This window comes from Camelus ferus, chromosome 19 (assembly GCF_009834535.1).
Source record: "Camelus ferus isolate YT-003-E chromosome 19, BCGSAC_Cfer_1.0, whole genome shotgun sequence".
Lineage (NCBI taxonomy): Eukaryota > Metazoa > Chordata > Mammalia > Artiodactyla > Camelidae > Camelus > Camelus ferus.
Window position 1 is genome coordinate 18,880,867 of NC_045714.1, and position 27,687 is coordinate 18,908,553.

A 27,687-nucleotide genomic window follows, 5' to 3' on the forward strand; every position below is an offset into this window, starting at 1 on the left:
TCTACATGAGCAGCCCTCCATCTCTCACACACGTCCCTGTGGCTTGGGAGGGGCAAGGCTTGGAAGCCTGCACCTGATAATCTCTCCGGACCTCTCCTGATGCATCTCATTTTCCTGATGCTTCTACTCCAAACCCTTTGCTCTAATAAACCTTAGCCATGACTATGACATGCATGGAGTCCTGTGAGTACTCCTGGTGAGTCAGGGAACTTGAAGGTGGTAATGGAGCTCCCCGGATACCTCCCACATAAGATCTTTCTCTGGGAAGACAAAGAACACATCAGCAGGAATAAGAACACTTTCTATCTGGAGCTTGGATATCTTACTACTATCTGCTGGCATTCCAGCATATACATCAAACTCCTGTGAATTTGGTTGATGTGAGTCTATTCATCAGAGTCTGACTGACAATAATGTCACACTTAGGAAGATTCTCTGGAATCCTGTGACCACCAATGGTTGATGCCTCTTCAGTGGCCAACCAGTGTCTCTCTTATATGTATCACTTAATATGTGTTTAGATGAAGCAAGTTCACAGATTTTGGACAAGAGCCACGAATGAGGTAGAAATAAAGGCTGTGGAGAGAGATTCCATTTGGCGGTGGTGGGGTCTAGGAAGGAATCCTGAATGAAGTGGCATTTGAGACAGACCTGGAAGAAGGGACATCACTTGACATGGGAAGAGTGACAGGGAGTGTGTGCATCTGCAGCAGAGTCTGCAGGAGGAAAGACCCCTGCAGGGGGAGCGCAGGGCACCTCCTGGGGCCGTGAGCATGCCGGGTGCTAGCCTGGCTCTGTGCCGTGTTTGAGACAGCGGGCGGTGGCAGAGGGACGGTGTTCAGGCTGCACTGCTGGGGGACCACTGAAGGGCTGGCCTCTGATGGATATCTGTTTACCTTACAATTAGCCAAGGCTAAGTGGTCCTTCTTCCTGGGCATATGGCCCAGGATTACAATTCATGCTGCCAAATCTCTCATAAAAATCATCACAAACATCATTTTGTAATAATGAGTACATAAATCAAGTACATCTGAATATCACCATGTTTTATCAGTTGTCAGAGGAGCACCCACATGATCTGGCCCTGCCTCCCCTCAGCTGCATCACAAGTCACATGTCCCATGTTCACTCGGCCCCACTAATACTGGACTCCCTTCTGTCTCTTTGACAGGCCAAGTGCATTTCTGCCGCAGGGCCTTTGCACTGGCTGTTCCTTTTGCCTGGAATGCTTTCACTCTGCCCTGCCCCTATTTTCCCATGGCCAGCTCTCTCTAGTTATTCAGACTTAAACTCAGAGTGACCTCTTGTAAGTTGCTGTCCCAGACCCCTAATGTAAAGCAATGCACCCTCTCTCCCCATGTCACCACCCGATGTCACAGACAGCAGAGAAGAGGGCGCCACTCCTTAGGACACATTCTCCCTCCTCCCGCCTCCTTGTGCTTGGCTTTACTCTGGTGAAATCTTCCAGCCAACAGGTAACCGCACACGAACTAGAATGAGTGGACTTTCTGTACGGATTTGAACTTCCTCGCAACCAGCTGGACGCAACTTCCCCGGTGGAAGCAGCCGCGAATGGAGCAACTCTGAGACAACTGTCATATGATAAAATGAGCCGCAGTGTCTCCTCCAGAACATAGAGTCACAGCCGTCACACACGCACGCCCGGGCAGCGCTCGGTCACACGCTGAGGCCAGCTCCCGGCGCCGGACCGGGTGTGAAAACTCCAGAGGCAGAACACTGTTTTCTTCCAGATACAGGAAGAAATCTCTAACAGCAGCTTCTCCCTCGGTCCTCTGACAGTGTCTGGGGCAGAAGTATTAGCAGAGGGGGACACTGGGCAAGGTGGGAAAGCGCATGAAAGTCTCTCTGGACGGCCCAGTCACCCCCTGAATTCACAGTTCCACCTGAAGTCACAGTCAGCCCTGAGAAACAGCCCGGGGTCCCCGCCACAGGGTCTGACAGCAGCCAGATCCCTCGCAGGAGGGGCATCGTGTGTTTTGTGTTCCATCCTTCACCACTGAAAATGTCATGCATGCAAAACCACCAGAGCCGGGCTTGGCAAATGACGGCCCGCGGGCCAAACCTGGCCCTGCTCCTGTTTCGCATAGCCCGGGAGTTGAGAAAGGTTTTTTGTTTCTTGTTTTTTACCTTTTTCAATGGTTGAAAAGATTCAAAAGAATCATAATATATCATGATACGTGAAAATTATATGAAATTCAAATTTCAGTTTCTATAAATAAAGTTGTGCTGAAACAGCCCTGTGCCCTGAGCGGTTGTGACAGACACCATCTGGGCTGCAAAGCCTGAAGTATTTACTATTTGGCCCTTCACAGAAACTTTAAAAAATTTTTATTTACTTATTTATTTTCTTAGGGGGGAGGTAATTAGGTTTATTCATTTTTTTTTTTAAAGTGGAGGTACTGGGGCTTGAACCCAGGACCTCGTGCATGCTGAGCACACACTCTACCTCTGAGATCTACCCTCCCTTCACAAAAACCATTTATGAACTCCACCCCCAAGTCCTGAATGTCCCCGCAGGCCTGGCCTCGGAGGGACTCTGGTGAGGAGAATTTGTTTTGCCCTCAGGTTAGTATTTCCACGTCTCCTTTGCCCTGAGACAAAGTCACAAAGCCAAGGCCACCAAAAGCTGAAAAGCCACTTACGTAGGATCCGTAGTCCACAGCCAGGGTCTGCAGGGCCCAGGGGAGGCCGAGGCCGATGAGGATGTCAAACACGTTGCTCCCGATGGAGTTGGACACGGCCATGTCCCCCATGCCTGCGAGGACAAGAGGTCGTGCGAGTGAGGGAGGTGGTCCCGGGAGAGCAGCCCCACCAGGACCCTCCCAGCCTTTGCCCTGAGAGCTGGGGACCTGGCGGACAGGTGTGCCAGCCCAGGTGCTCGGTCCTCCCCCAGGCCATCGCTGTAGGACGACACCGATTGTGAAACAGTCTATGGGCCGTGCATTGTCAACAGACTAGAACAGAATAGCATGAAACACACATTCTGTCTGTTGACTTCCACTTCAAATATGATCACTGGTCAAATGTTAAGCGGTTCAAAAAACCAGATATGGTTCCAAAAATTCTGAAACACCCTGTAGAAAGGAACCGACTCGACAGTCTCTAAGGGCTCCTGAGTTCAACCCACACGGCGCAGCGTCGTCCCCCAGGGGTATCCAATGCTTCTTCCAAATAACTGAGCAACATTAAGCGAAATAATGGAACCAGTAGAATTTCGTGAGGACCCGTGGAGGACGCTGTGCTAAGGGTTGCACTAAATGTGGTGTTTGCTGACAACAAATGTCCTGCAGCACAAACCAGGCATCTAAATCAGAGTGGGTGCTGGGGACGGGCAGGGCCACCTGCGGGGACGTCCACCTGGGAAGGTAAACTGCGAGCCTGGTTTTGAGGATGGGAGGGTCTGTCACACACTGGAGGGCGACCTCTGGCAACTGCCACTTTGAGGGGCACTGCAGCGGGTAACCCTTAGGCTGTAGGGGCCTGTCCTCTCTAAGCCTCAGTTTCCTTGTCCAGAAAGTGGGTATATGAGTGTCTCAAACTTCAAGAGCTGTTGTGTAAGTTACACAAGATAATGAGTCTCAGTTGCTTTGTTCAGCGTGCGATGCTCAGCAAAGATTATCACTACAGTAGAGTGCCACTACACTTATTACTCTTTTTAATGATAAAAGTAACACCACCTCGGGAGGGGTGCGGGGGCTGCTGAGAAAACGTCCCTGCCTTCCTCAACGGCGGGTCTTCTGACTTGTTCCCTATTCTTCTGATGCCAGGAAGCCTTTTGACCGTCATGGCACCGGAGTTGCCCGTGGCTCCTTCCCAGCCGGGATCTGGCGTCCCGGTGATGGCCACGTGGCCCCGTCCCCTCCCCGCCCCCTCTAGGCCCCACCTTGTCTGGCCACGATGAGGCTGGCCATGCAGTCAGGCACGCTGGTTCCGGCCGCCAGGAAGGTGATGCCCATGATGACGTCGGGGATCCCCAGCGTGTAACCGATGACAGTGACCTGGGGGGCGGGAGGAGGCGGTGAGCTGAGGGCAAGCCCAGCCCCACCCGTCCTGGGACCCTCTGATCAAGAAGCAGAAAGGCCTGTGATCAGGACAGTCTCCCGGGGGGGCCCGGTCTGCTCTCTGCACCAAGACAGAGAGCAAGGAGCATCTCGTGGAGCAGAGCAGAGCTGCAGGCAGGGGGCTGGGGTGCGGCTACAGAGCACGTGCTTTCCACCTGAAGGTTGGCCTTTTTCAATTGTTGCTTTCTGGACAGCGAGGGGCTTGAGAGAGGACAAACAGCTCCAGAAAAAGCAATGTTGGGACAATTTCTGAACTCAGGACGCTCCTGGGAAACCCAGAATGGATGCTGCCAGGTTGTACAGGGAACCTGAGCGTCCGAGTCCCACCTGCACAGTCAGGCTTTACTAGACCTGCAGAGGGGCTGACCCCCGCCATCCAGTCTTGTAGGAACAGCCAGGAGCAGCTGGCTCATTTCCCCTCTTCCTCCAAGCTTGGGAACACCATCTCTGTCTGCACCATCTTCCACACTACGCTGGCTTCTGTTTGCTTAGTACTTGGGCTCTGTGCTCAGGGGTGATCACGGGTTTTAACTTTTTTAATTCTCACCACAACCCCATAGAGGAGGTGCTAATATTAGCCCCATTCTGCAGATGAGGAAACTGAGGCCCTGCCCAAGGCCCGTACGCCGGGAAGCGGCAGAGGGCCATTCACACCCTGCAGTCAGGCCCCTGAGCCAGGGCAGGGCCCCTTTGTTTACACAGGAGGGATTAACCCAGCGTGGGGGGGAACACCAGACACCCGAGGGGCTGCTTCCTTTATGCAAATGAGCCCACGCTGGCTCAGACCAGCCGGGCAAGCTGAGAGGAAAGCAGGTGGTGAGAGGGCAGGAGCAGGAGCCGGTGGCAACAGTGAGGTCAGCGGAAGGAGACCAGTGCCGTGGACGTCACCCCCAGAGGGGGTCACTTGCAAGGGCTGAAATGATCAGGTCATTCTGGATGCCACTCGACCCCCCACTTTCTATAAAATTATAAAAAATGCAAACTGCATGTGGTTAGAAGCACACTCGGGGGCAGCAACTGAAAGGGACACCTCCGCTGGAACCTGGCCTCGCTCCTTCCCTGCCCAGACCTGGAGGATGGTAGTGACATCCGGGGGGGTGCCTTGCTCGGCCCCTTTCAAACCAGAGACTGCACCTCACTTCCACTTAGGGCTGCACTCGACGCGGGGCGGCCTCGGGCTCCAGGGAGGACAGTGCATGCAGAAACATAGCATTTCTTCGGGTTCTTCTGGAGCCTTCTGTTAAATGAGCTCCCGCACCCTTTCTAACCCTCCATGGGGTCCCTGCAGGAATCCGTCCAGCTCTGTGGGGCTCCGCCTGGGAAGCAGCCGCCCCCGCCCCGCCCACTGTTACTGCGGTTACCGTGGTTACGGCTGAGGCTGGAGTTTTGGGGAAGCGATTCTCCAGGTGGCTGGACCAGGTCTCGGCGCTCCTCCTGGTTTCCCCTCACTCCCAGCGGTTCCTCAGGGCTTCTCAGAACCCCCCGAGAGAGCCAGGAGGCAGACAGGAGGAAGGGGAACCTCGGATCCCTGGGCTAACCTGCGTGTTACTGGGCTTTGGAGAAAACCATCGGGCCACCAAGGCTACTCCCCAGACCTGGCCCCCAGTGAGAGGTCAAGTGAGACTGCGTGAACACGGGGTGAGGGCGACACCTCTGGCTAAAAGATTTGAGTTGAAAAAAACAATCACTTGTTTGTGAGGTTGAAAGCAAGGGATAAACACAAGTTAGTTGTGTCAGGTTTATACAGCTGTTATTGCCTCCAAAATAATCTTTTCAGAACCTTGTTTTTTCAGCTCTTAGGTTTAATTCTCCAGAATTCATACTGCATTTCTACCCGACACTCAGGCACCATCAGATGTGCATAACTTCGTCATGGCTTTTAATTTCTGCCCAGCTCTAATTCTAATGAGTTAGGTTCCCTCCTCAGGTGAAAAGCAGAGTCCTGCGTGGACAGAGCCCTCTGCATGTCTGGGTTTCCTAAAACAGGCTTTGGGGCAGAGGATCTGGTAAGCCACAGCCCTTCAATTAATGCCAATCCCTGGATCATTATTTCAGCTTCAGAAGGGACCCTTGAGTGGTCAGCTGGTCCAATGCCCTTCTTTTCTGGTTGAAGAAACTGACCTGAGATCGGGGAAGTGACTGTGATAGACAGATTCTCTCTCCCCCGTGCCTTACACCTTTCCTCCAGGCCCTTTGATGTGACTCTGCTCTTCTTCCTACTCGAGTGTCCCACTATATTTTCCCCACTCCACTGACACTGGGCTTGGTTGATGGAGTGTGGGTGGGAGTCACGAGTCAAGGCCCAGGAAGCACCTGTGTTTGCCCACACCGTCTGGCTGTCCAGTGACCCACCAGAAGAAGACATCCCCCAGGTAGCCACTGGTCCAAAACAGATGAGCAAACACACAGAGTGAACATGAACCCCACTTGCTGCCTGAATCAAAGGCAACCAGGCTGGAGCTCGAAGCAGACTGCTTAACCAGTGCCTCCTAAGATTAATCACCCCACAGTCCACCTGCTGACACATGAGTAGGAGGAAACATTCTTGTGATTCTAAATCACAATGTTAGAGCTGGTTGTTATGCAGCATGATACCACAGTAGCTGACTGATACAGTTACTGGGCTGAAACCCCTGCCCCTTCTCCCCTCGGGTTGAGAGTTTTTCCCTCTGAAGAGCTCCAGCACTGCCTGGGGGCCTGGACACACTCACCATCCACACCATGATGTAGGAGAAGGCTGCGATCCACAACGTGGAGGAAGCGAACGTCACCATAAACCACTTCTCCCAGCGGGGCTTGTTGCAGTTGGGGACAGTGAAGTATAAGACGAAGCTCAGGGGCCAGGTGAACGCCCATTTCACTGTTTCCAGTTTGCCAGCTGGGGAAATCAAGGCAAAAAAAAAAAAAAAATCAGCGAGCTGCATTTCTCTGCTCCTCAGACACTGACATCCCAATGCAAGGCCTGTGACATAAACCTGACCACATTGCTCTTTTGCTCAAAGACTCAAGTGGCTTTCCACCACCAACAGAAGAAAAAATTATCCACTGCCCACCTGCTCGTTAGGCCTCAAAATGACAGGATGAGTCACGTCTGAGTAACACAGGGCTCGGGGGAGAGTTTGGCAGATGGAGCCAGTGGAAAAGGATGAGGAAGAGTCTCAGGACACAGAAGGGGGTGTGGGGCATGTGTGGGGGTCAGGAGGAGATGGGGGAGGGGAGGTAAAGGCCACCGGCTGCCTCTGGTCCTTCTCCCCAGGGATGCAACAATGTGGTCCCAGACTACAAGGCGTCAGTGGTCACAGCGCCATCTAGTGGGGTTGCTCGACATCGCCTGTCAACTCGCTGAAATCGCGAAGGACGGTCTGAAAGCTCTCAAGGTTGTCAAAACGCTGCCTGAGTGTTTGCATCCCAAGCTGCTGCGGATTTGCATATTAATGATTGCTTCCTGGCTCTCTCACTAGCTGCTGCCACGACCAAGAGGAGGGATCTGTCAGTGATGACCCGAGCCTACATCTCGGCTGCCCGAGTGCTGGGGATCAGTGACAGCCGTGAAGGCTTATTTGGGGACTGAATTACCGTGAGTTCTTATGGCCTCGGATTCAAAAAACACATTCGGTCTCCTTTAGTCGTTACCCTCCTGCTTAAGTGCCAACTCACCTCCGAAAAGAAATTTGTGCACATATACATACTTCCTTCTTCAATCAGTATCTCCACCTTCCAGAAAGTTCCCTGTGCCTCCTGCTGGTCTACATTCCACTGCCTACTACCACGGATTAGGTTTTCCTGTAAAACTTCCAATAAATGAAGTCATATGGCATTTTGGGGATCTACCGTCTTTTATTCAACACAATGTCTTTCTGAGTTTCATTCATGTGTCAGTCAGTATCCGGTCCTAACTGCTCTGGACCGTTCCATCCTGTGAACACCCCGCGGGTTGTTTATCCAGTCTCCTGTGCGTGGGATTTGGGCTGCTGCCAGTTTTCAGGTATTACAGCTAGAGAGGCCGTGCGCTTTCTTGGGCAAGTCTTTCCGCGGCATGTTTTCATTTCTCTGGGGTTAAGACCCAGGAGGAGAATTGCTGAGTCATAAGGGAGGGTGTTTATTTAACTTTATGAGAAACTGCTAAACAGACTTCTAAGATGATTGTGTCATTTTATATTCCCCCCAGGGTTAAAGAGGTATTTTTAAAATTACATTTTGAACAGTGATTAATACAGTGTTTAACAAAATTGATTTCATAATTTTACCCTGGCATCCAGCACTTCATGTCTCTCTTACCAGTCTCCAGTTTCTTAAAACTGCAGAGTGAAGTTACAGAAGGTCACTTCTGGCCCCTGGTCTCCCTGGATGGTGGGGTGGTCCCTCAGGGGAGGGAGGGCTTTCTCATCAGACAGCACTGGGTCGGCTCCCTGCTCTGTCTGAGTCAAATGGCCCAGTTAATTAAATTCCCTAAGCCTCAGTTTCCCGGTCTGTAAAACGTGGACACAGAGACACTGAGCTTGCAGAGTTTCAGGCAGAATTAAATGAACCCTTAGGATAGGGGCTGGGACCATGTAAGTCTGCAAGTTGCTGGAGTCAAAATCCTCAGAATCTTTCTTGACTCTTGCCAATCTTTCACCCCGACCCTGACCCTGGCAACCAGCCCAGGGCACTCAGTCTGTCTGCAGCTCCCTCTCCCCACCGCCCGGCCTTGGGCCAGGTCCTCCATCTGTGAGCTGGCAGGAGGCCTGGCTTCCTAAGGGGACTCCCTGCTCCCTCACCTGCCCCACCTCCAGGTGCTTGCCACAGAAAACAAACTGCTCTAGAACCTTCCCCTGGCTTCCACTACACTCGGAGCAAAGCCACCAAGGCAAATTACTGACTGATTGGGCTCCCACATACCATCACCCTCCTGACACATGCCCCTGCCTCCAAGCCCCTTCCTTTCTGCCTCAGGGACTCTGCTTTGGTGGTTCCCTTTATGTGGCTCTCGGGGCTGAGTCGTCCTGTCGCACAGGTCACCTCCAGCCCAAATGTCACCAGACCCCTCAGATCACCCGATCTCAACCAGATCCCCACTTGCCCCCACTCCATCCTTCGCCTTCCCATCACCTGCATTTATTTGCTTCGTAGCAAATGTCTTCTATCTGAAGTTATCATTATTTATTTCCTCACTTATTCTCAGTTACTCCCAAACCAGAATATAAACTCTATAAGGACGTGTCTTCTCCAGCTTGCTCACTCTTCTGTTTTTGTTTTTTTTAATAGCTTGGTGAGCATCTCTTTTTTGGAGGGGGTGGTTATTAGGTTTATTTATTTCCTTTTTTAGTGAAGGTCCTGGGGCTTGAACCCAGGACCTCATGCACGCTAAGCATGCGCCCTACCGCTTGAGCCAGACCCTCCCCCTCTCACCCCTGTTCTGGTGCCACGAACAGTGCAGGGCATACATCATGTCCTCAGTACATATTATATCAGCAGTAATAACGTCGCTGTGAACAATCTAATCAGACCAAAGGAAATGATTTGTTTTTGAGAGCCTAAGGGTATCCCACTTACAAGGGCACAGTAAAGCAGAGAAAACACCTTATGAAGAAAGGGGAAGTCTCTTCCTACGGGCTGCCCTTTGTCTCGTCGGATTTAAGGTTTGGAGATGGCAAAGTGGACAATGAGGCATTGGCTGTGTCTGGCTGGATTACGAAGCAAGACTGCCTGGGAGTTTTTTGTGAGGAGCTTTCAAATGCTGCACAGCCCACAACACGACCAGACCCTTGGCCCCCACGCGCCTCCTGGAATTCTGCGTGTTCCTGAACCCCACACTGTGGTGACAAGTGATGCAGCCAGCTGGGGCTCTCGGCATCCCCTCCCCGCCTTCCGGTCCTCCTGACGCCCTCGCAGGGAGAGGGGGAGACTTGGTTTGCTTTAAAATACACGTTCAATAAAGTCACAAAGAAACACACGGATGGGAAGAGAAATGACTTCGCCCTGGCTCTCTCTCATTCTTCAGAAAATAAAAAAGAGGAGAAAATAGAGTCAGAACCATGACTGCAAGAGCTTAGAAAACGATACTGAGGAGGGAAAGTTGCAAGCAGTGTCAGCACCGGGGAGTTTAGAGTTTTTTTCCTTTCAGTTGCTTTAAAAATTCTGACTTTGACGCTGGGACGGCATTCTACCTAGAAAGCAGTTTTCACTATCATTAAAAATGTTATAGGTGCTTTCTTTAAGTTATAGATCTATCGTAACAACCACAAACAGTGTGGAAGTTCGATGAGCATTATCTGGAAAGTGCCCGTAAGTGCAGAATAACAAACGTAGCTCACTGGAGAAGCCAAGTGATGCAGACATGTGCTTTTGAAGAGATTTTGAGACATCAGATGAGAATAATCTAGATTTTAGCTAGTCTAAATTTCCATTTCTGAAAATAAAGGCGTAAAAATCGTTCCTTTCCTCTTTAAGTCAACAGTCCTTCTGGGCAGTTTTCCGTTTTTTGTTCCATTGCCACGTGGTCTAAATAGAGCCCCCGCCCCACTGCGGGGAGGCGGGTACATTCATCAATTTAACAAATATTCACTGGACGCCAACGCCGCCGCCCCTCTGTGCCGGCACTGCTCCAGCGCTGAGGGTACAGCAGCAAACGAAGAAAACACAGCTCCCTGCGCCTGAACCCCATGTACCAGCGATCACGGGACCTCTCGAAAGTCAGCCTGAAAGTCCGGGATGGAAGCAAGCATGTGAGTTGGGGTCTCTGAGCACAGAGCGTCCCTTGGAGAGCCACTGCCCCTAAAAAGCAAAGGACTTGTTCCTAAGTTGTATTCCTTTAAACAGTCATCTAAAATTTTTCATTAATTTTTTATTTTTATTGAGTTATAATGAACACGCAGTATGATATTAGCTGAGGTGCACATGTGTTTTTATGCACATTTTTATGCACTGTGAACGGATCACTGCGTCCATCAGCCAGCAAACTAAGTTACAGTCCTTAGAAAGCTGGATGGAGAAAAAGTCATCGCTCAGCATTGCAGACCTAGGGCTAAGTATGTAAATTTGTTCTAATTATATGGGCAATAAAAACGCACCTTGTGTTAAAATGGAAAATATAGAGAAAACAAAAAATAATTCCATCAGGAGAAACCTACTCATATTTTGGTGTATTTCTTTTCAGTGTTTGTTTCAGGGAAGTGCGTTTACCTACATACACATGTTAGTGTTTCTCCTTCTATCAGCAAGAAGGCTATCTTCTCACAAGGGATAAGAATCTACAGGGAACAATATTCAATAGCTTGTAATAATTTATGATGAAAAGAATATGAAAAATAATATATATAAAACTGAATCACTGTGCTGTACACCAGAAACTAAAATAACAATGTAAATCAACTCTGCTTCCATAAAGCAGTAAGACTATGTGTACAATCTACATGCATGCAGACATATGTGTGCAGTACGCACAGGTGTGTAGAACAAAAAAATCTATGTAACCTCTACGTACGTTACATGCACATATAAACACGGGTATGCTAGTACCTGTGTATACATTATATAGTATACAATGTATTAAATACATAGAAATTTTGTATATTAATGTACAATATGTTAACATGTATAAATAGTTGCCTATTAATATACAATATATTGCATGTGTGCAGCATGTAGAAAACATGTATGCATATGTTATGCACCTGCACACGGCATGCATGTATGCACACACACCTATGCTCACGTGCACACGCGTGTCCTACATATTCCTATAGTTCCATAAACCCACGTGATTACTACTTGTTCGTTATACACAGTAGAGTCACGCCCTGACGGCAGGAACAGGGTGCCCAGGACGTCGCAGGATACCACGGGAGGGAGGGGGACGTAGCCTCACCCCGCAGAGGGCCCTTTATCAGGCCAGGAGCTTGGCGTGAGAGGACCCTCGAGTGCCCTCTGCTGGCCTGAGGCACCTCCGGCCTGCTCACTGGGGCTGCGAGGAGGTCAGCCCACGGGGGAGGGCCAGTCTGGACGCTGGGCCGCCAGCCTCAGGGGGCGGTTTCTGAGTCTGGGAGTGGGGTTTCTCAGCAGCTGGTAGAGGAGAACAGGGGGCCATCACTGGAGAAGCCCGTTCTCCATTCCAGAGGCGGAACCTGGCCCTGAACTAGTGTCGCAGAGGAGCCGTGAGGCTGGCTGTAGGGACTCCGGGCCTCTGGTCCTGCCACCCCGCTGTGGCCCACAGACCTGCAGCATCCGCGGTGGAATGCAGCTGAGAGCCCCTGGGGGCGGCAGGACCACACAGAGCATCCTTTCTCCTTGCGGGCCTGTGCTTCTAAAGGATGCAGGATGCCTGAGGGGGGTTCCCGAGCCCACACCTGTAGGCAGCCTCGTCTCCTAACACAAGGGAGGGCACGGCGGTGGGGCTGGAAGCCCTGGGTCCTCCGCACCCGCATCCTAATCACAGAGGTGGGCCGGGAGGAGTTCCAGGTGCCCTGAAACCTCACAGCTAGGTCTGGCATTGATCTGACCAGGTGAGAAATAGGGAACACGGGGCCCGAGGGGCCCTTCTGTCCTGAGCGACGGTCTGTCTGCTCACACACGTGTCCTTGTCCATCTGGAGGGGTGCGCGTGGGGCCTCCTGGGCTCCGACGGCCAAGGCAGCACGTGGCCACAGTACAGCCTCTTCAGCTGGCCCCGCCGTCTCCCTCGTCAGGGAAGGGCTTTGGCCAAGTGAGCATTCCTGGAGCTTGGTCATGGACTGAGAACGAGGGCTGGGGGAGACAGGATTCTAGACGCAGCCCCGAGATTCTGCCCCCCGACTCTCAGAGCCCGCGGGGAGGATGAACCACCCGTCCCGCGACTCGGCCACACCGCGGGGCCAAGCTGACCTGCAGGCCGGGAGGTCACGGTCCGTCACCGGAGCCCTCAGAGGCAGAAGGGGAGCCAGAGGGGAGAGTGATGAGGAGTGTGAGGAGGACCAGACGCGACACACGGGACTGGTTTGCAGAGCGAGGGGCCACGTGACATGGAAGATGGGGGTCCCCGGGGGCGGGGAGCAGCTCTCAGAGACAGCCACGGCCGTACACCCACCACGAACCGCCTCCTGCCAGGAACCTGCGTGTGCGGGGCCCCTGGCAAGGGCCACAGCCCGGCCGCCGCCTCCATCACGGCCCCTCCAGCCTCTGGGCACCCAGCCAGGCCGTGCCTGACTTCTGACTCCCAGAACCCACAGCCACCCAGAGGGCGGGTAAGCCACGCAGCTTGTGCTGATCTAGGAAGGAACACGAGGGCTTACGAGGGAGGCGCGGAGGGTCTGGTCATTTAAACTCCAACATGTTTCTGTCCTGGCAGACAGGAAGGTTGCCAGGAAAAATCGACAAAGGTGGCAAAACGGGTAAAGAGGCAGGGGACTCTTTTCTATCAAGATAACCTGCTAACAGCAGACCTAGAGATGCTCATACTAAGTGAAGCAGGCCAGACACGGAGAAACATCATATGACGTCACTTATCTGTGGAATCTTAAAAATTGATACAGATGAACTTCTTTACAAAACAGAAACAGACTCACAGACACAGAAAAGAATCTTACATTACGAAGGGGAAGGGTGGGAGGGATAAATTCGGACTTTGGAATTAACAGATACACACACTGTCTATAAAATAGATAAACAACAAGGTCCTACTGTAGAGCACAGGGAACTACGTCCAGTGTCTTATAATAACCTATAATGGAAAAGAATATGAAAAGGAATATATATATATCTAAATCACCATGCTGTACACCAGAAACTTATACATTACAAATCAACTATACTTCAATTTAAAAAAAACCTACTGACAGTAATTTACCTTTGGTGGGCGGTTCTGGCTCTGGGGCACAGGGACCTGGGTGGTAACTTTCTAGTTAGTTTTGGGAAGGACTTAAGCAGGTTGAGATCTCAGCAGCCCCGGGGGGGCCCGGGAGCAGTTCTGGCTGGAGCTTTATTTGCTGTCCCTGGACACAGAGAAGGACCCTGCATCTGAAAGCAACACGCAACTCTGACACTCTGCACCCATGTCCCTCCATTAAGTGGCCTTTTGAGTGTGTCCAGCCTATCCAATCCCTCCTCAGAATTTACAGTCCTCCCATAAACTCGAACATCTCAGAGAAGACACACAGGCTAATTAAGCTTCACACACTTGACAGTGAAAATGAACCAGACCAGCCCACTCTTTCTCGAAACAGCCAGAAACTTCTGGAAGGTCCAGCACATAGGCAGAATTCTTTGGGCTTGGTCCACCCATTCCACTAATGGATGGGGTGGGGGGACAAGGTCACTGGAACGGCCAAGGCTTCGTTGGAGGCAGCAGTCAGGGGAGTCCTGAAAGCTGGCGGGGGTCCTGAAAGCTTTACAAGCCCTGGCCCTCCCCGTCAAGGTACCAGGAGATTCCCGGGCCATCCCTGCTGTGAGATTTGGATGCTTTCTGCCCAGGTGTGCATCTCCTGTGGGGGAAGCAGCAGGCTATGGGACAGGAGGGACCCGAATGGGGACGAAAGAAGAACAAAAGCCAATGGGGAGGATGCAGTGTCCCCAGGGCTGGCCTTGTCACGACAGCGCCCCCACTGACGCGCGGGATGGTGACGGTGGGAGAAGCCCCTCCTCCCCCGAGCACCAAGCTGCCCTGCCCACAGGTCGCATGCCTTTCTCCTCGGCACCACGGGGCCCTGAGGAACAGCTGAGAGAGAGCCTTCCTCCTCCACGTGCCCACCTTTCAACCAATGACCGCCAGTCGCCATCCTGGTCACCTCTGGACCCTCCACAACTGAGTCTCACCCACTGTCAAATTAATACAATATTTCTGTGTTCATACAGAAATATTTCCCTGAACTCAATGCCAGAGGGACCACCCGAGTCCAGGGCGTCTGCTCAGGGGCCTGAGAGCGGCTCCGGGCCCCAGCCCCGCCGCAGGACCACTCACAGGGGGGGTCGAACGGCGTGTAGGGTCCCTCCTCATCCTCCTCGTCCTCCTCGTCCTCATCATTCTCGTTATTCTCGTTGTCCTCGTTCTCATTCTCTGCCTCGTCGCCAGCCTCAGCGACGGCGTCGTCCCTCCGGGCCCGGCTGCCGCCTCTGTCCGGGGCGCTGCCCGGCCCCGTCCCGTTCTCCACCGTGTGCTTGATGGGGATTCTGATGGCCACCTCGGACTCCCCGTTGGCGTAAGCCCTGCTGTTTATCAGTCTCTGTCTCTGGAAAGAGAGAGGCACGTTCTAACACGGCCAGAGGGGTTGCAAATCCTCACCCACATCACCAGCTACTGGAATCTTTCTCGGTCAGCGGACAAGGGAGGTGCTCCCAGAAGATTCTGCAGACAAGTTTTAAGGGATTCCTCAAAGTAATAACCAACTCAGACGCCCTGCTTCTGGGAGGAGGGGTTTATCTTTTATGGCCCACGGGAACGCGCAGGTCCCTTCAGAGGAAGCTCTGCACGTCTCAGACGCGCACGTGCTCCCTCCCGAGGGTCTTGATTGCATAACGTGGTGTTACCGCTCTGCTCCAGGTTGTGGGGATTCCTTGGTCCACATGTGAGAAAGCCACACAAACGTGTTTGGATTAGTCTATCAATAAGGCTGCCACTCTGGAGAAGGGAATATCCAGGAAAATTCAGGTCTCAGACTCCGCATTACTGTAAACCAGGGTAAACTTGATTTAGCAACTACTTCCGTGCAAGTTCACATCAGAGGACTTTATTCAAAGAAAGATGAAAAGGAAGAGGTCGGTGGAAGGGACACACAAGTTTTTCTATCTGCCTGGGAGCTGGACTCTAAACACGTGGAGGGGAGAGCAAGGACCAGGAGGCACGGGTGGGCCAGGGAGCAAAGCTGTCAGGAAACGGCTTCGGGATACTGACGTGTGAAACGTGGAGGGACGCTCTCCTCCTTTCAGACCTAGAAACTTTCTCCCCTTCCCGGTGCCCCACCCCCGCCCAGCGGCAATGGACTGTGCTTGCCCAGATACCTCATTGATCAACATGCGGCTGGCCATGGAGAGTCGGGTCTTGGGGGGGAAGTGGCTGGTGATCATGATTCGAAGACCGGCCTCAGAGAAAGACAGCTGGTGTGGGTAGGCTGACAGCAGCTCGTCCACCATGATCACTGACGCTTTGCGGTGGAAATTGGCTGGGAAAATTAAAAACATAAAATAAAAGTAACTCTGTGGTTAGGAGCAGGGAAGAGACACTCATTCCTCTTCCCTTCCTTTCTCTTTTCTCATGCCTTCCTGCTTTTCTCCTGTCTTCACTCTCTCCCTCCCTCCCTGCTTTCTTTCCATCCATCTATCCAACCAAACATCCATCCATCCATCGATCCATCCTCCCACCCATCTATCCATCCATCCATCAACTATATATCCATCCTTCTATCCACTGATGTATCCATCCATCCATCCATCCACCCATCTATCCATCCATGGAAGGTTGTAGTGATCAAAATTTGGAGAAGAGTAAAAATCTGCTTTCCATGAGGCTCATCGATACCTCTTTTGAAATGACTCGAAAACAATCTGTGTAGTTTGCTGACATGGTCACAATGAGTGATAACATAAGAGAATCAATCCTTTGTCCTCAAAGGATTCTTTTCCTTCACTCAGATCTGGGGAACAGGAAACACCCCACTGGTCTTTAGTAATCCTTTATACTCTTACATGTCAACAGTGTACACAGTGATCTGTTAAAAGCCACAGGACTGATGTTAGTCCTAGTGGAGGACATGGTGGGAAAATGTCCACGCGGTCGCGGCCCTGCCCATGAGCAGGGCTGACCGAGGGCTTGGGTGCGGGGTGACCTGGCCACCTCACAAAGGCTCAAGTCCAGGAGGGGCTTAGGGCAAATCTTCTGTAATGATTTGCTGCCAGGCCTGAAAAAAAAAGTGCCACCACAGCCCAAGCCCCTCTCTGTGGATGTTTTAATACGAGCACACGGCTCACAGGTACCTGGCCGCAGCCTCACTCCTGTTCTCCAAGCCACTAGACCACGGAACGATCTCTGGAAACACTGACTAACAACAGGTGGCTCTCCCTAGTCCTGAGAGTGGCCCGTTTATGGTTATAAACTACCCTGAAGAGAAGAAACTAAGTGAGATCCTACTGTGGGACAGCACTGAATACCTGTAAGTCTTCTGTCAAACATGCATATAATTAATGAGAAAAGTATATCAAATAGCTGATTTTCAAATTCTAATAGTTACCCACGATTACCCAGATTTTGAACTCAGATATATATTTGAAAATAACCTACAGATCTTCTAATTTCTTTTTTGTTTTTCCTGCAAGGCAAACAAAATGGGACTGAGAAGAGATAAACCCACACATTTCAAGGGGGAAGTTTAAAAAAATTAAATGAAAAACACTTTCTAGGCAAAAGTAAATGATAATTTTTTCTCCAAGAAAGAATATTATGTATTACAGAGTGCTGTGTTACTTCTCTTTGTATATCAGAGATGCTCAGTAAGCATTGATGGCATGTAAAAATCACATTAAAAGAAAACCCAGGTACTTTTCTGTGTCATTTTGCAGCTTGGAAACTGAGGTCACGTGGCCTGAGGGTGAATCTGGGTGTCATAATACACTAATAACAACGATCATGGATGGAGTATTTTACGTACTGTATCTCCTTTACTTGTTACAAAAATCGTCCTCATTTTGAAGAAGAGAACATTGCGGCTCAGAGTTTAAGTCACTTGCTTCGTGGTCACATAGCCAGAATGCGACAGAATCAACACCTTACAACCCGCAGTCTTCTCCCCTTTGCCGTCTGGTCCCAGTCTCCCTGTATCACCCCCGCATGTCTGGCCCAAGAACTTCCCGGGACTTTCGGAGCTGCTCATCACCGGGCGATGCGGCCAGTGGGAGGGAGGCCAGGAGCCCCTCTCCCTGGCCTCTCCTGGGGCGGGTGTGCGCCAGCAGCGCCCCTGTGCAGCCCCGACAGGGTCCCGGACGCCCCGGGTGCCCCCCGGCTCACCTCTCTTCAGTAGCACCACAGTCGCGTCACAGTTGCTGCTGTCGTCCACCTCGGCGTTGCTGGCCAAGCCGTTGACCATGTTTCCAGCACCTTTCGTCCTCCTCTCGAAGCACTGATGCATGCAGGCGTTGTATCTGCACGGCCACGGGCGGAAAGAGCCCGTCAGCGCCTGCCGATCCTCCAGCTCGGCTCCTGGCTCCCCGCTCCCCGCAGCTCTCCCAGCTGGATGCGTGGCAGGGACCCCGTGCCTCAACTGACAGTGATTATTATCTTATCATCGCATTTCCCTTAGAAAATACAACCTGCCCCACCTCCCGGCTTCAGGATGGCAGTGAGTGAACAGAAAGCCAGCGCCGCACGGGTGAACACGGGCGCCCTGCAGCGTCTGCAGCGCCGCTGGGGGGGGGGCCCGGGACAGCGCTCCCTCCTCGGGGTCTGCGCGTGGAAGGGCTCGGATGCGACTCAGTGGGGTGGACGGGGTCCCCCCGCTCCGGGCCGCGTCCCCAGGGCCTCAGCGGTCAGGGACATGCTGGCCGGGGAGGTAGGGGTCGCGTCCTGGCTGCTGCCCAGTGCTGCGCTTCACCATCCATATGCATCGGCGGCTGGCCGGCCACACCCCTGACTTTGGTTTCCTGAGGTCCCAGATTAGGATCCTGGGACTGTCACTGTTGTCCCATAATTCCAGGTCTGATGGGCTCTTGGTTTCATGAGAAAATTCTGGGCTATGATGCTCCAGAACGGAGTGAAAACACTGAAACACTGTGCAGTGCTCCTTACATGGGTGTTGGAAGGGAGAACCTCAGACAAGTTCCAAGGATGCTTCTGGCAGGTGAGTGTCCTGGTCCTTTACCTGGTTGGTGTGAGAAGATTCCAGGAGAGGAATCTGAGAAGACTCACGGGCAAAGAGCCACTGGGCAGTTCCCAGGGCACTGCAGGCCACGGCTGCTTCCCCCACCCCGAGACTGGAAGGCCTCGATGGCTTCCTGGCCATGGGACAAGCCATCGACACGGCCCACCAGCTTGGTCTCTGGCCTCCCAGAGACCGGCAGCCAGGCATGGGGGCTCTAAATCCAGCTGGCAGGCCCCTCAAGGTGTTTTCCCCTCCTCTTCCTCATCCCTTGTCCTGCTACAGACGTGAGGCCCCGTGGAGTCCCTCCCCACTGCATCCTGCGGCCTGTTCTTCACCAAGCGCAGCTCTGGGTGGGTGGGCCCGTGGGGGCTGGACCACCACCGTGGTACAGGTGGAGGGTCCTCTGTGGCTGGGCCCTCCCTGTACATCCTGGGAGCCCGTGGTTCTTCCTACAGGCCTGAGGGAGAAGAGGAAGCTAGTCGAAAGGGATGGAGGCAGCTGAGAAAAAGGGAAGCGTGCAGGCCAGTCCCGGGGTTTACAGTCTCGGGTTCACAGGAGGCGGGGACTGGAATTAGAACATCTCTATTCTGCAACCTGGTGACACAGTGGAGCCAGACACGGGAGAGACAGAGAGACGGGGCATCCACGTGCCCGCTGCCGGTGGGCCACACCATCACTTAGGACACAGTGTAACCTGAAGCGGGTCAGTGGCTGCCAGAGGCCAGAGGAACCGGCCACGTTACCCCCGGATGTAACTGACAACCTCCAAACCGTGGGGAACTCTGCGGAGCAACCAGTCAGATTTTGTCAAAGACTAAATTGCGAAGAAAAACACAATGGGGCTGTGGGGGTGGTGTTATAAATTTGAAGAGAACCAAAATGGAGCAACCAATTGTAACGAGTGGAATTTATTTGGATTCTGGTTTTTGAAATATTTATGACATTTATGAGATGAAAACTGTAAAAATGGTATTTATGAGCCATTGAAAATCTGAACACTGATGGGAAACTTAATCGTATTAAAGAATCAGTGTTAATTTTAGGTATGATAATAATCTTGTGCGCAGGCTTAAATGAGTCCTTTTAGAGACTTACACTGAACTGGCATGATGTCTGGGCCTTCGGATCACGTGGAGGGAGGGCAATGGCTAGGGGGCTGGGCGTGTGGATGGAGGAACCGGGCTGGCGGCTATCGGGGCTCGTGTGGAGCACGTGGGGTGCATCACGCTATCCTGCTGGCTGCTGCCACAGCCAGTGTTCTTAATGAAAAGGCCTCCCCACTTTGTAGATTCAGTGCGAACAGCTTGCCCTCCTGATGGGGCTCTCGGGGAGGTGATTCTGTCATCTTGACTCAGAATCCGTTTTCCCCAAAGAAATACTGACTTGCCTGAGAGCTTGCTTTTGAAGTTAGCAACTGTGTGTTGTACGTGTATTTGGACGTGGATGACGGGATGGTAATACTACGCGTCGTGAGCACGTGCACTTGCTTGGCACCAGGCGCTGGTTAATTACTTAACGCCTCCACCACGTCCCACCCTTACAGACACCCTTTCAGGCGGGAAGCATCATTCATTCCGCTTTCAGGAGAGGAAACTGAGATCTGAAACGGCTGAGTCACCTGGCTAAGGACCCGCCGGGGACCCCCGGCCAGTATGTGGCCGGGGCACCTGCGGCCAGGGCTGAATGTGGAACGCCTGATCTCCACCGCCAGCGCACACTGCCTCCCCGGGGGCCCAAACCCCAGGGACGTGACGCAGAGGGACGGAGATCAGTCCTCGCCGAGGCCGGGTATCCTCACGCTCCCTCAAGGCTTCCGCCTGTCGGGCCAAACTGAATTGCCTTTTGACCTTCAGACAATGTTTAAAGTCATTTTAAAAAAGCCACCTACCCAGGAGGCAGCTGACGGTTCTACTATATGCTGTTTTCAATGGCTGCTGCTCTGTTGTGTACTTTTAATCGAGCGTTTTCAATTTTGTGCGTGTCCCCCGAAGCTATTTTATGGTGAAGCGTGCAATTTTATAAATCAGATTTTGTAAAACCCAGCGGTTAAAGCCTCTGATTGTGGAGGGGGTGGCTAAAGAGCAGAGACCCCCACTTAGAACTTAGGATCCGAATTTACGCAGAAAAAGTCCCGCGAACCTGGTAGCTGCCTTCCCTCGTTTTATTTGCATCCTGCTGATTTGAGCAGCTGCAAGTTTGGTAGAGCTGGGGCAGCAGCAGAAGCACACCTAGCCAGCTTCCACGCTGGGCACGGTTTGGGGGCAGAGAATTGTTCGCCATGTTATCTTAATGCTCACGTGCCCCGCCAGCAACTCTCAGACTTCACGATGGCCTGGTAGGGGGGTGTGGTGGTCACAGGACACACACTAGCAAAAATCCCTCAATCTTCCTTCTTTTTAGATGAAAAAATTTTTGAAACCTCCTTATTCTGCAAAACCCCTAGTGAATTCACTATGAGACATTCTTTCATCTAAATTCAGATTTTTTTTTTTAAATGGAGGTACTAGGGGTTGAACCCAGGACCTCACGCATGCTAAACATGTGCTCTACAACTGAGCTACACCCTCACCCTCTGAATTCAGATTTAAAACCCACGCTCAGTGTTGGGCTTATAGCAGACACCCAGTCAATTCTTCTGGGGTAGTTGACAAACCACCTTTCACAAAGGAAGATGAGAGCTCATGACTCTTTGGGGTCTCAAGGCACCAAAATGTTTTTTTTTTTTTTTTTTAAAGATGAAATAAATAGAAAATGCTGAAAGAAGAAAACATACGTGTGTCGCTGAAGCTTCCTGACTGTGGCCTGAGTTCCTGGTAGTTTTGCTCTTTGAGAGAAAAGGAGCAAGACGGCTGCTCCCGCCTTTTCCTTGGAGCCTAGAGAGGGTGGGAAGCCTTTGGGCCAACTCTGGTTTTCACGGGAGCTGATGGAAGGTGACTCGTGGTCGCTGTCAGTCACCTCACCAGGACATGTTTGGGAAAGGTTCTGTTCTAGAAATGCCCCCTTCCAGGACCAAGACCCAGACACTGGGTCCATACTGACCCTGGAACACATGGAAACTGGGCACCATATTGAGTGGAATGGCGGCAGGTGGCCCACAGCCCACCCTGGACATCGGCCAAGCCAGTTCCTCCCTTCACCGTCCCTGTGACATCTGCCAAGGGCCACGCTGATTTCTCTCAACAGGGCTCTCGGCCACTAGTGGCCAGAATGAGTTTTTGTCAGGCCTCAACAGCAAGGAAAACGTGACATGTCCGTTGCAGAGGGCTACCCGTTCTGCGCAAACTGGTTCTACTTTCCTGCCCGCCGGGGAAGGCAGTCACGCCTGCAGTCACACACGCTAGGGGAGAGTAAGGGCTAATTTAGAGCAAAAGAGCCCGCTCCCGGGGGGCAGGCAGCTGCAGCACAGAGTATCTCTGCGCTATTTATCAGCTCCTCATCCTGACGGTATTTGGCACAAAGAGGAACCAGAAGGTGCACCCCCAGGGTGCTCACGTTCTACCTCGGAGAACAGGAAGCGTGGGCAACAGCGTTCCTGACATAAACAGGAGGCTTCCCAGATTCCAAGGGGAAAAGAACCCACAATAAGGTGGTTTAAAATCCACCCACAAACCTTTGCCATGTCTCTCTTCGAAAGGCGAAGTAGACCCCTTATCTGTGGACTGGACTTAGGGATGTGCTTCTATTAAAAAGAATATGGTGGAAGAGACAGTATGTGACTTGTGAGACCAGGTCATAAAAGGTGTGGCAGGGTCCTCCTTGCTCTCTGTCGAACCACCTGTTCTGCTGGAAGCCAGCTCCCCTATGTGGGGGACACTGGAGCAGCCCTAAGGAGAGGCCCACACAGTTAAGGAACTGGGGCCTCCAGCCGACGGCCAGCACCAGCTCACCCTAGGTGTGAGTGGGCCATCTTGGAGCCCCAAACAGATGACGGCCACCCTGGGCAACCTCTCACCTGCAATCTCAGGTAAGACCCTGGGCTGGAACCTTCTAGTTAAGCTGCTCTTGTGTGCCTAACTCTCAGAAAACATATGAGATAACACATGTCTGCAGTTTTAAGCCACTAAGTTTGGGGATTATTTGTTAGGTGGCAGTAGGTGACTGATACAGTATGAATACTGGATGTCCGCATATATTCGATCCATGGTTTTAGTCATCTCTTATCCAGCTCTGGTCCCACCTTCCCTCCACCTATACAGAAGCACAGCACATTGAGTTGTACCTCCTCTCTTGTTATGAAAGACAGTGAAGGCACAGCCAAAAGCTAGGTTGCCCGGTCCTGAAGAGGGGCGAGGTTTTGAGAGATTTCTCAGACGAAACCCCGAAGCTCTGGTTCTGTCACACACGTGGGTGGCAGGGTCTGCGCTTCTGCTACCAGTGGAAGCTGCAGTGGTTCTTAGAAGGGTGCCGAGGGGGCCAGGGAGCCTGAGACGGCCGCGCGTCCCAAACCACCCGGGCCCCCGCCCTCTCCCCATCCCTCCCTCTGCACCGCCACACGGTGTGGAGCGAGGACAGAGTGTGGGGAAAGGAACCACCAAGGCCTTTTACTTACTTCATAATGACGATGTAGACGAGGTACATGAGCACGAGGACCAGAGACTCCCACCTGCGGACCAGCCAAGACGGTCAGTTGATGGAAGCCGCCCCCGGCAGACGCGCAGCGCCCAGGCCGGCCTCAAACACGCAGCGTGGGAGCCGAGCCCGGCGACGCGGAGGCGGGCGAGCCCACGGGTCGCAGGCGCGTCCTGCTCTGCGGACATTTCCTACGCTGCACCCGGCTTTCAGGGACCGCTCTCTCCCTCCTCTGCTTTTAAAAGGAAAATGCTCCCTCTTCTCTGTTACTCACTCACCCCAAAGAGTTTGTGGAACACAGTGAGCCTTCTACAATACTGTTGAATGTAAGTCTATATTTAAAAATCTGCCCACAGCTCAGTCATTCACTAAAATGATGCAGATATAAGGACAAACCAGAGGAACTGACTGGGGCAACCGATTGTTAGACACCTGGGAGCAAAGCATACATGAGGGAGGGGGGACGGAGGGGGAGGCACCTTGGCCAGGGGACAAGAAGGATAAAAATGAACAAGTGGGGAAATAGGCAAGAGAAAGAAAGAAAAAAACCCCGAAATCTTCCGGAATGTACCTTGAACTTCTGATACTTTGACTACTTCCCCTATTTTCCCATTTTAGTAACTTCCAGCTAAAACGCAAGGGAACTTGACGTCTAGGTGCCTCTTCAGCCGCAGAACTTAACTGGCTAATTGAAGGAGTCACTTTGGCTTCAAGAACACAGGTTCCTGGAGGATGGACTATGAAGAAATTCTAGGTTACGGCTTTCTTTCCTTTTTGCTTTTTGAGTTCCGTGTCTAGAAGTCAATCCTACGGAAATATGTGGTCAAACGTGAACAGGATGCACACACAGGGTTGGTTTTTTTTTTGGTTGCAGAGTTTTATAAAAATGAGGTGTTGGAAAGAAGCAAGATGGTCATCAGTTGAGCATTTGGGCGCGTGAGTCACAGTGAGTGCGTCCGTGCGGTGGGTGGGAATGATTACGCAAACACGCATCTGTCACAGAAGGTGCTGGCGATGCCACGGAAGGAAGTCGGGGGTCCAATCCCCTCCAGTTTCTGCCACATTTTTCCGCGTCTCTCAGCGAACCTTCTCAAAGGGGTGCGAGCACTCCAGTCAGTACCTCCGTTTACTTGGCAAATCTCTCAGTTAACTTCCACACCCATGGATCCCCTGAAACGCTTGTTCAGGGCACCAGCGACCTCCATGTGCACAGCCCCAGGGACGGTTCTCTGTCATCCTGCTCAATGTCTCTGCAGCATCTGAAGCTGACCCCCTGTCCTCCCTGAGAAAACACTCTCCTCTCTTGACTCCGAGGGGCCACCCTCCTGGTTCTCCTCCTGTCCCCTAACGTCTGCTTTCTCTCCTTTGTCTCCTTCATTTCTTCAGTCCCACTGCTAAATACGAGACCCCCTTCTCTTGTCCCCTGCACGTTCTCCCCAGGTGATGTCACCTTGTCCTATTGCTGTAAAACCAGCCGATACGTCCACCCCACACCCCTCTCCAGCTCTGGGTCACGTATCCATCCACCTGTCAACACGGCCCCTCCACGCGGCATCTAAATGCGCGTCAGAAGAGAATTCTTAGTCCCTGCTCACTCGCTTCGTTTCTCCAGGGCTTCCCATCTCAGTGACTGTACCACGCCCTGGGCAGTCCAGCCCCACGTCTGGAAGTCACTGGGGAGCCCAGCTTTGCCCCCCCCGCCACGTCCACCAGGACCCAGTGTCCGGGATTTCCTGAGTTGTTGGTGTCTGCCCTCTCTACTGCTACCTCCCTCGTCCGTCTTAACTTCAGCCTCTGAACCGGTTTCTGGCTGCTTCTGGATCATGTCATTCTTCTGCTTGAAATGCTTCAATTACTTCCCAACATACTTGAGAAAAAAAATAAAAGGTGCCCCCCACCTCCTGGCAAGACCTGGTTCTTTTTCCTCCTTCTCCAGATCCTCTTGCGTCTCGTCTGTCTGCGTTCCAGTGGCTCCTTTCATTTGCACACGCCAAGCCCCTGCCTTCCCCCCAGAGCCTTCGCACTTCCTGTCCCCTCTGCCAGGAATGCTTTTCCCTTCACTCCTTGGTTAGTCACTTTTATCCTGCAAATATCAGCTTCAGTGTCACCTCCTCCAAGGAGTCTTCCCTGCCTACTCCTCCTTCACTTTCTATCACATGACCCTGCTTGTGATTATCCTATTTATTTACTTATTTATATCTGATGACTGTTTCTAGCAGTCACCTGACCCCACTCCTGACACCAGATTCCTGGCTCAGTAATCTGGTTTCTCCTTAGAGCGGCCTCCCCAACAGACTCCCCGCAGGCAGACAGCCGCTCCCTCCCCGGCACAGAGCAGCCCTCAGCTCATCTGCACACGGTGAGACTTCCCTAAACGTCTTGCAAAACACCTCTGATGGCCTGAACATGGTTCTTATCTCACTGCAATCAATGCAGATGTGGCATCAACGTAACTGGAAAAAGTGAGCTTTTATTCCCAGCATTCATTCTGAAGGAAGAGACACCCAGGATCTGAAGGGAAGCCACAAAATTGCTCAGATGTGTGTTAGCAGACTCGGGGAGGGGGAACAAGCCAATGCCAACAGAACACTCCAGGTGGGCTGAGTTAAGCCCAGCACCTACAACAGGCACATTTACACCCTCTGATTCCTTCAGATCTTTCGGATTTTTCACTCAAAGCAAACCCTTCCACTGCAACATGTGAGTAAGGTTCTCTGCCGGCACATTTCAGGGGTGCCTGTCAGATGGGGGTTCCCTCTTCTGCTGATGAGTCAGGTTTGCTTCGTTGGCGCCCAGACTCAGGGCCTCCCTGCGGCCTCTCTGCTGTTAACCTGCCATCCCCTCTGCTTTTGCCTGATTCAGGGTTGGAGCATCGTGTCTTGGCTTGATGCTCTTTGGTGTCCCTCCTCGATGCCCCCAACCCCTGTCCCCAGTGCTGCAAATACCTGCAAATGACACCATGACTCCATGTCTGCTCCCCTCTGGCCCCAGACAGCCCCAAGGCCAGGGCCGCACTGGGTTTTGTGTTCTGTCTAGTTCTGGAATGGAAGGAGGCATCCAGCAGGTGCTTCGGACCTGAAGTGACTCCACATGCGGACCTCAGAAGTCACACGGGTGGTCCCCACCGCCTCTCCTGGCCACAGCGCACCCGCTGTCCTCCGAGGGCCTGGCCTTGTGTGTGATCTGGGTTTGTTCTTTCCTTCCCACAGACTCCCACTGTGAACCACCTACAGCTGCCCCAATTCTCCTGCCAAAGGCTGTTCTTTCCCGGGCGGAGGGCTCCTCCCTGCCACTCCCTGTTCTCATCCGGAGGGCACGGCTCCGAGTTCCTAACCAGGGTCCAGAACAGCCAAAGCTGGTCTCCGACACCACGCAGGTGGACGGTGTCCAGGTCGTGTCCCCAGACTCTCCTTTCTCTCCCAGAGTCACGACTTGCTTGAAGAAACAACAAAGGCATCAATCTGGGGCCTTTCGTTCTCTCGTCAGGCCTCCAGACACTCCAAGAACACAGTCTAAATGCCTTCCCGCAACGCTGTGGGCTCGTGGCCTCGCTGCCTCGCTGCGCAGGCTGCACACACACCCTGCACGTGGACCTCTGACGCTTTCTAGCTTAGATGTCTTTCGGGATAACTGTCTAACAGAAAAGCACCCAACTGCCTCGTCCTGCTAACAGAACCCCACTATGTTGAGGCAGTAAATGGGGACCCTCGATCTCAAGGAGGGTGGGCCCGCCTCTACGATGAATAATTAGCCTAAAGTTGTAATTCTGTTTCCCCGGGCCACTTATTGATCAAGGCAGACACAGGTGTGACCAAAGAGATATAAAGTGGAAAGGTGTTAAGTGAAACCCCATAGCCCCTTCTTTTTCCTTCTTGCCTTCAATCCAAAGTTGATGGCTGGAACCACAGCAGCCATCTTGGGACCGTTAGGGAAAGGCCAGGAGAAATGCAGATGTATCGTACCACCCACATCTGGGGTACTTGTTAGGCAAGAAAAATAAACCACTATTTCTTTAAGCCTTTGTGGCTGGGTTTCTATTACCTGCTACCAAAAATCTTCCAACCACCACTTCTTGGCTGAGTGTGACTTGCTGTGGAATGACGCTGCAGGAATGGGAGTGGAATCTAAACCATGCACGATGGGGATACTTTGTCCTGGTGTGTTTGTATTTGACAAGACTCCTTTCCTCCTAGACTGCACTCTAGTGTCAGAATAAACACAACCGAAATCAGTTTCCTT

General features: G+C 52.3%; 1 protein-coding gene across 3 annotated transcripts in view; it reads right to left on the reverse strand.

The window, feature by feature from the left end:
- The window catches only part of SLC24A3 (solute carrier family 24 member 3), a 428,089-nt gene that overhangs the window by 18,196 nt on the left and 382,206 nt on the right, over nt 1-27,687 (reverse strand). For all 3 annotated transcript variants that reach the window (XM_032461762.1, XM_032461760.1, XM_032461759.1), the window contains 7 exons: nt 23,429-23,482; nt 18,030-18,163; nt 16,031-16,191; nt 14,994-15,261; nt 6,794-6,960; nt 3,905-4,019; nt 2,664-2,776 (listed from right to left, as the gene is read on the reverse strand). In XM_032461762.1, coding sequence (XP_032317653.1) covers nt 2,664-2,776; nt 3,905-4,019; nt 6,794-6,960; nt 14,994-15,261; nt 16,031-16,191; nt 18,030-18,163; nt 23,429-23,482 — 1,012 coding nt within the window. The remainder of the gene's footprint in view (nt 1-2,663; nt 2,777-3,904; nt 4,020-6,793; nt 6,961-14,993; nt 15,262-16,030; nt 16,192-18,029; nt 18,164-23,428; nt 23,483-27,687) is intronic.